We start from the raw sequence: 8,630 nt of genomic DNA, 5'->3' as shown, positions 1-8,630 counted from the left end.
AACAGCTTGCTGCCCACTCTTAATTGCATAAGCTTGCTTTTGCATGGTCTGGGGGTGTGGCCTTCAGCGTAATCCATAGGTAAATTGCTTTGATATGTGCTGGGTGCTTGTGCTGGGTGCAAGAGGAAAGCATGCAAGGCTTTTAAGACGGGATCACCTCCTGAATTGTTATTTGAATTTTTATTTTTTTATTACAAGATAATGGTAATGGCCTGAGTTGCCGTTTGGTTGGCCGTATGCGACACTCCTCGTTGTCCCTATAGGCTCATGTGTGAATGGAAGGCTTCCTAAAGGGTGGAGCCAGTTTCTGGGGCTTGTCATAGTCGCACATAAGCTTGACTTGGAGTGGCGCTTGCCTTTACATGGGTGAGGGACAGCTGCAAACATGGCACGGATTTAACTTTCACACGTGTGGCAGCAGGTGTGGATACTTGAAATGTAAAGGTTTTCTCGCACAGTTCGCATGTTCAATGTTTTTCTTCAAATTCACGTGGAAAGGATTTGTCTAAAATAGAAATTGTAGGCTTCTGGTTGAATTTTTGTGGAAGCATTTGTTGCTCGAGGCATGAACGTTTGGAAACTGGAAAATCAAGAGTTCTTTCACTTTGCTTAACATGTTCAATTACGTTTCATTTTAGAGATAGGAGACGGAGTTATTTATTTTTCTTCCCAGTGCAGCGTTGCCTAAATAATTGCAGTCTTTGTCATTTGTTTAACCCAAATGCGCTTCACCGTGCAAAGCTGACTCACGCTAACGTTGTGCGCTAAAAAAAAAAGAAAAAACTGGCCCGTGATCTGAGCCCCTCTCCGTATGACTAATGTTTATTTCTCTTCTCTCCCCCAGGTTACAATGTTTGACCAACACAGGATAGGTGCCAGTCTATAGCCAACGGGTTTCCGAGGACTCGATTACAGTCGCTTCAAGCCTGATAGTTTGTCCGGCCGCGTAGTCGACTGGCATTTCTTCTAACTTTCCCCATCCCTTCCACATCGGGCGAAGAAGGCTTCTCTTCCTTTTTGGAGTCTACTTTGCCTTGTGTTTTCCTGTTCTCCTTGCAGCAGTTGGCACTTCCTTGGATTTTGCATTGCTTCATATCAGGTAAGGCTATTACTAATGCATTGAACAGATTATAGTACACGACGCACATTAGGCTTAATCCTTATCCCTCTCTGTTGTCATCAATTAATGAAGCTGGATGTTAACCACGCTGCGCACTTGAATGGATGCCTGCCGAGGACCTGGATATTTTACTCCCTGAAGGTTCTTTAAATTTTCTTTTCCAGGCAAATCTTTTGAAAACTCGCCGAGATGACTCCCAACGGATATTTGATCTTCGAAGATGAGAGTTTCCTAGACTCCACCGTGGCCAAAATGAACGCTCTTCGAAAGAGCGGTCAGTTCTGCGACGTAAGACTTCAGGTAAGGTTTCAAGCTCGATGTGAGTAAGCCTGCTCTGAGTCACAGCTGAAACGAAGGCACGAGAGGATAAGGGGAACAGAGCCGGGGAACATGACCGCTTGATTTAAATCGCTCTAACTAGGCACAGTTGAATGGGCTTTGGGTCAGGATTGTGCTCACAGAATGGTTGGAGGCTTAACGTAACAGGAAATGTAGTGGAAATTGTGACATGTAGTTCCCAGGATAAAGATGAAGGCTAAAAAAAAAAGTAAAGTAAAATAGCAAATTATTTAAATCTGCCTAGGAGGAGCATTGCTTGAAAAAAGACTTCAATTTGTGATTTCTAGTAATTGTGTCTGCTTTGAATGTGCATTTCAGGTGCGTGGCCATGAACTGATGGCTCACCGCGCGGTCCTGGCATGCTGCAGCCCATACCTGTTTGAGATCTTCAACAGTGACCTGGAGCCTCACGGAGTATCCCACGTCACTTTTGAAGACCTGTCCCCCGAGGCTGTGGAGGTCCTGCTCAACTACGCCTACACTGCCCAGTGAGGACCGCATAGTTTTCCATTCTGCTTTTCATTGCATGCATATTTCCAAATAACTGACACAGCATTTTTTTCCCCTTGTAATTGAAATTAAAAAAAAAACAGGCTGAAGGCGGACAGGGAGCTGGTTAAGGATGTGTACTCTGCAGCCAAGCGGTTCAAGATGGAGCGCGTCAAACAGGTATTCAGTCTTAACTGCACAAATTCTAATCCATGATGAATCCTTTTGTGTTTGTGCCAATGGAAAAAGCCTGGTATTACTCAGTTTATTACCCCATGCAGCGTTTCTTTTAATATACGTCCCTTAGGAGTGAGTAAATTACATTATTCAGAAGCTACAGCTAGCATAGCCTCTGCGGGGGAAAATAATCCATACATTTCAATACGAGCGATCGCTGTTATTGTTTACTTCCGCAATTTTCGCCGGATGTTTTGGTGAATGGTCGGCAACAGCTGATGCATACAGGCCTCTAACTCGGTTTTATAAAATGATAGATCTGTTACAGCGCAAGAGAAGCAATGCCCTGTTTATGGACATTGTTTTTGCTGATTATAGGATTTTAATAAAATGTTTATCAAATATGAAAATGTAAAATACCTACCACGGCCAACGGATGTGACGACATCGCGATCGCTCTTATGGAAAAGAGCTGCTTGGTCACATAATGCTCAACAACTACTTTGCTTAACTATAGATGTACATTCTGCCATATAAAGATGCAGAGACATAGGGACAGGAATAAAGTGATCCAATGTCCAAAATGTGACTGTCTTGAAATGTGAATCTAAACCTGTTGCTCAACTCTTCAGATATGCGGCGACTACCTGCTGTCTAAGATGCATTCCCAGAACGCAATCTCTTTCCGGAACTTTGCCAGCTCCATGGGAGACGCTCGCGTTTTGGCCAAAGTGGACGCCTACATCCAGGACCATCTCCTGGAAGTATCTGAACAGGAAGACTTCCTCAAACTTCCCCGCCTCAAGGTAAAGCACTGGCAAATGTGGATGTACAGTACTGGCATCTAATGTTATGTGACATGTATACCTGGCATTGGCCACTATAGTCTTACTGTGATGATGCTAAATGTCCACAGTAAATTAGCTATGCTGCACTTTTGGTATCATGTAACTTTAAGATGTACAAGGATTATCAATGCACTGTGCTATGTAAAGAATATATAGGATTACCCAGTGTATTAAGGGCGAAGGGGTTAGCGGGGAGGTGGGTCTGCAGCCTGGACACCTGTCTGAAAGATCTGTTGCCCAAGAACGTTTCATTCAAAGATTATAAAAGTAGACATATGGGCTAGGTCAACAGGGTTTCCTTTATCATTCAGGAAGCTTTATCAGTTCTGTAGGGGATGAGTTGTATAGGGTTTAATTGTAACAAAAGGTAAAGCGTGACTTAGGCTTTGATGGTTTTGTTTGTTGAGTTTGACGTGACTGTAAAATTCCAACCAGCCTCACTTTCTATCTTGTTATCCATTTGCTTCTCCTTGTGATTACTTACTGGTCTCTCTGGTTTACAGTTAGAAGTAATGCTAGAAGACAACCTGGCCCTGCCCAGCAATGGAAAGCTGTACTCGAAGGTGCTGAGCTGGGTGCAGCGGAGCCTGTGGGAGAACGGAGACCAACTGGAGCGCCTAATGGAGGAGGTCAGTACGAGCCCTCGTTTTTTCCACACTTGTGCCGCCCAGCCCCCGCACCCGCACCCCGGACTCCGCCTGTTTTTGACATTAACAAGTCATTCAGGGGGCCGAAATAGAAATGGCATGCCGCTGTCATGCTGTGCTTTGTTTTTTTTCCTCTGATTTGTTGAGGTTTTTTGACAGTAGGCAACTTCCCTCGTACTTCCATACTACAAATCAGAGGTGAGCGTAAAGAAAGAGCCGGTCTTTGCTCTTTTTCTTTATTCCTACAGTTTTCTTTTGGGTATGTGGCTGTTTTACATACACCCCACCATGAGACAAAAAGCGGTGCTCATCTGAAAACCCCAAAACGGGTCTCTGAAAGGTTTGACCCCTAACAGTGACTTTTACTGTCTGACAGGTGTGTTGTTGTGGACCCAGCACTAACGGCCATTCCTCCCCGTTGATTTATCTCCTATAGGTTTATTAGCAGCAGCAGGACCCGGACTGAGGAGCCAAGGACTGGGCCACCAGGGTAATGAGTCAGAGAGGGGGAGGACAGCCAAGCAGCACTGTGCTCCCATCTGTCTGTGCACATACAGATGCATCCTGCTTCGTACACCACCACACGCAGCACAAGATCACTTAAGCAATAAGCACACACAATTAAACCAAATGCCACACACGGCCCCAAAGTTAGCTTTTTACATATTTAAAAATGGAAAATCCAAAAAATTCAGTCACTGATCTACAAAATATATTAACTCACATTTCATTATTGATTCATAAACTTTAAGAACATATTGCGTAAATGCACCAGTCCTGGAGTTCTCTGGTGTCAGGAGGGGAAAGGCTTGGACGGTGTCATAACAATACTTCAGTGTTGTCACCTGGATCTGACTCCAGATGGTGGCTGTCGTCACAATGATGCAAGCTTCTTCAGCTAAAGGACTGGTTACGGGAGCACAGAGGGCTCTTCTGTTTGTGCCTCATCGAAGATGATTCCAGCACTGTCTTCACCAGCTTCTCTTTTAGATGCAAATGAAGAGGCTCCACAGATGGATGACATGTCTTCTTGAACCTACATGCTTTACAGTCTGCAGTGCGGCGATCTTAATTTTAAATGAAGGTTTTTCTCAGACGGAAGATCCGGCGCATCAGTTTCCTAGTCTCTTTTGAAACAGAACCAGCTCAGTCGCTTGTTACCCCAAAGCGGTGGGGGCTCTTGTGCTTTGCCATGGACACAGCCACATGGGTGTTGTTCCTGTTTGTCTTCCAGGTGCAAACGCTGTACTACTCACCTGACCATAAGCTGGTGGATGGAGGGCTGGTGATTGAGGGCCACTCTGAGGTGTTTGGTGCAGAGGAGGACCACCTCCAGTTTGTGCAGGTACTCAACAGCTCGTGACTGGCTTTTCCTCAGTCTGGTCACTTTATGCTTCGCAGGAAATAAGTTAATGTGAAACGAGGGCCTGGCCTTGCGTAAAGCAATAAACAGCCTGTGCCAGACAAGCTAATGTCATTTAGTTCATCATACTGCGAAGCCTTGGTCAGTTCTGTCTGCCTGGCTAACGCTGTTGAGTTAAACTTCTGTTATTGAGTTAGAGCACCTGTGCTCGGGTCTTTGCTGTGCTGTGTAGTCAAAGTAGCCTTTATATCCTAGTGGTTTGGGTGTGCTTTGGTGTTGTTGGCCGATGGTGGGCCTTTGGTGCAAGCGTGGCTTCTGTAGCTGCACTGTGCTCTTGCAGAAGAAGCCTGTACGCGAAAGCGCCCAGAGACAGATGAGCTGCAGTTCCACCGGAAGCCTGTCTCCCTCCAACCAGGCAGCTAATGCAACCAAACAGTCGGCCCGTAGAGAGTGGAAGTACATCGCCTCTGAGAAGACCACAAGTAAGACACTGTGCATGTCATTGTCCTCCCCTGGGCAGAGGTCAGCTGTTGTACGAGAATGCATGAATATATATATCACCATCTTACTGTCCCCTCAGACAACACCTACCTGTGTCTGGCCGTGCTGGATGGAGTGCTGTGTGTGATCTTCCTCCACGGCCGCAGCAGCCCACAGACATCCCCCTCTGCCACTCCCTGTCTGCTCAAGAGCCTGAGCTTCGAGGCCCAGCCCGAGGAGCTGGAGGAGCACCCACTGTCCCCCATGCAGTACGCTCGCTCCGGACTGGGCATCGCCGCGCTCAATGGCAAACTCATCGCAGCAGGTAAGCGTGGACTGTCAGTAGTTTTCCGTGCTCTTATTGTAAGGTACAGTGCTCAACAAGTGGGTGGGTCTTGTGCAGGAGGTTACAACAGAGAGGAATGTCTGAGGACTGTGGAACGCTACGACCCTGCAGAGGACAACTGGACCTTCATTGCCCCCATGAGGACTCCACGGGCTCGCTTTCAGATGGCCGTGCTGATGGTAGGGCAACCTCTGCACTTTTTCAGATTAGATGTCTTACTTTAAATTCCCAGTTTGCTCATTTTCCACTGATTGCTTTCTTTCAGGGTCAGCTTTATGTGATTGGAGGGTCAAACGGACATTCTGATGAGCTGAGCTGTGGGGAGACCTACGACCCTCAGGCTGATGAGTGGGCGCAAGTGCCAGAGCTCAGGACCAACCGTTGCAATGCAGGTTTGTTCTAAAATGATCAGAGAAGGTTTAAAATGGGTGATGTCCTGTGGTTCAAAGTTCATTTGTATCTTTGTTTTTTGGCAGGTGTCTGCTCCTTGAACAACAAACTGTACGTGGTGGGAGGATCGGACCCTTGTGGGCAGAAAGGACTGAAGAACTGTGACGCCTTTGACCCCGTGTCCAAAACCTGGGCCAACTGTGCTTCTCTTAACATTCGTAAGTAACAAAAACTCCACTGGCAAACATGATTTAAGGCCTTGGGCAGGATTTTCATGTGCTGCTGAAATTTGCAGGGAGGCACCAGGCGGCCGTGTGCGAGCTGGAGGGCTTCATGTACGTGATCGGAGGAGCAGAGTCGTGGAACTGTCTGAACAGCGTGGAGCGCTACAACCCGGAGAACAACACCTGGACAATGGTGGCACCCATGAACGTAGCGCGCAGGGGGGCTGGCGTCGCCGTGCACGCAGGTATGGGCTCAGGAGTCAAGTCGGCGGTTGAGAAGGTTAGGTTAGGTTAGGAAAGTAGTTATACATGCCTGTTCAGCTCCTTGATTCCTCCGTTTATAACTCAAACCACAGAAGAGAGTGAGGTGAAGGCTCTGGTTCTAGAAGGGAAAATGTTAAGAATTTTTTCTTAGTTTTTGGAAATGGAATGAACATGAAACAATTTATTACAAAAATCACCTGAAACTTGTGAAAATGTTTCAAGAGTTTCTAATGTTATAGATGACATATCAATATGAAATTTGTCAGTAGTTGCCACACATTGTTACTATTTGAAGTGTTTAGGGAAAAATAATAAATGGGACATTTACCTCCGAAGCCAGAATGGGGCAGGGCTCACTTTCTGTGGTTGCTTTTAAAAATAAGTAATGGAGGAGCTGAGGCTTTTAGGCACGTTTTGAAAATCACAATCTCTAAAGCTGAATTATTTGTTGCTCCAGGCAAACTGTTTGTGGTCGGCGGCTTCGATGGCACCCACGCACTGCGCTGTGTGGAGGTGTACGACCCTTTGCGGAACGAGTGGAGGATGCTGGGAAGTATGACCTCGTCTCGCAGTAACGCAGGCGTAGCCATGCTCTCCAACTCCCTCTACGCCGTGGGCGGCTTCGATGGCAACGACTTCCTCAACACCATCGAGGTCTACAACCCTGAGATGGACGAGTGGAACGACTGCACCACTGCCCCCTCCCCTGTGTCCGACTGAAGAGTGGGGCTCAGGGAGCAGGGTCTGGGTCTCACAGTGCTTCACCGTTTTTCCAAACTAACAGGCTTAGTGATGTAATCGTGTTTCGTGATGTCCTGTGTGTGAGCGGTATGTGTCGGGGGAGGGGACATGGACAGAGGAGTCTTCAGTGAAGACTGGCTTATATAAGGGTAGGGGGTGGGGGGTGGGTTGGGGTTGTTGCCCAAAGCAACATGACGCCTTTGCATATTGCATACAATGTTTTCGTGCTGTATATATTTTATTTCTTCTCATTTTGTCTTATGCCAACATTGAATACCCAGTGCTTTTTCTTCTCCTAGATGAGTTGAAAGGGTGTCACTTAGACGGTTTTGAGACGAGAAATTACTAAGGTCATTTGGACGGTCTGAAGTGATGATTGACTTGAAAGTTATTTAAATATTTGTTTCTAAAATTTTACTGGATGATATGTCAGTGGTTGAAGCCTTACTCAGAGTGCGAGTGGAGAAACACCCGTCACGGCTTTTTGTCATATTAACTACAGCTGATTTGCTATTTCTGAATCTTAAATGGCCTTTTTTATATTTTTATACACTGCATATTTACAAATAACGGTAGTAGCAGACAGCTTTAAGTCTAATCTAACCAGTGCCAGATTTTTAGTAACTTTTGTGCACAAAACCACACACGCACAATGCTTCTGCTAACCAAACTTTTGTTATTGTGATATGACATTGATGTACGTAATATAGTGCAATTTACTGGAAATCCTTTAGTGTTCAAACTGTCAGGCATTGACAAAATTTTCTGGAAGGAATACTAGAACAAGATTCACATTTGTAACATTTCTTATTGAATAAACCAATTAATTGAACATTTTGCCTTATGTCTTCACTGTCTTTTCTGAATGGTTGCTTTATGGGATATTTTGTTTCTAAAAAGCCAACCAGATTATTTGATTAACCCTGAATTGCGATTGTGCCTTTCTGGTCCATACTTTACACAACTCAATCTGTCTCTTTCGAAGCTTATATTCTTATTTCCGCTGGGATATGTCACTAAGCCTGTTTTTTTTCCTGCTCCCGTATGTGTATTTTAGCTGGGATTAGTACTAAGCTGGCTGACTGACCACAGCAGGAAAGGCTGGGGGGTGTTAAGTGTCTAGCGGGCCGACCCGTTACATCTGCATGACCCGGGACAGGCCCTAAATCCCCTCCCACACTTGCTCTCATCCAGCTCATTCA

At 45.8% G+C, this 8,630-nt stretch overlaps 1 protein-coding gene across 1 annotated transcript; it reads left to right on the top strand.

The window, feature by feature from the left end:
• The first annotated feature begins 1,263 nt into the window (after positions 1 to 1,263).
• Positions 1,264 to 8,225, top strand: ivns1abpa (influenza virus NS1A binding protein a). The gene is made up of 13 exons (XM_079574724.1): positions 1,264 to 1,420; positions 1,778 to 1,947; positions 2,053 to 2,128; positions 2,758 to 2,931; positions 3,477 to 3,602; positions 4,855 to 4,965; positions 5,324 to 5,465; positions 5,564 to 5,788; positions 5,867 to 5,988; positions 6,075 to 6,201; positions 6,286 to 6,417; positions 6,495 to 6,668; positions 7,145 to 8,225. Exons 1-13 carry the CDS (start codon positions 1,310 to 1,312, stop codon positions 7,405 to 7,407), a joined length of 1,953 nt encoding a protein of 650 aa, XP_079430850.1. The 5' UTR covers positions 1,264 to 1,309; the 3' UTR covers positions 7,408 to 8,225.
• The last annotated feature ends 405 nt before the right edge of the window (positions 8,226 to 8,630 follow it).

This window comes from Gobius niger (genome assembly GCF_951799975.1).
Source record: "Gobius niger genome assembly, chromosome: 17".
Taxonomy (NCBI): Eukaryota; Metazoa; Chordata; class Actinopteri; order Gobiiformes; family Gobiidae; genus Gobius; species Gobius niger.
Note: the sequence above shows the minus strand (reverse complement) of the source record. Positions and strands in the feature narration are given on the sequence as shown.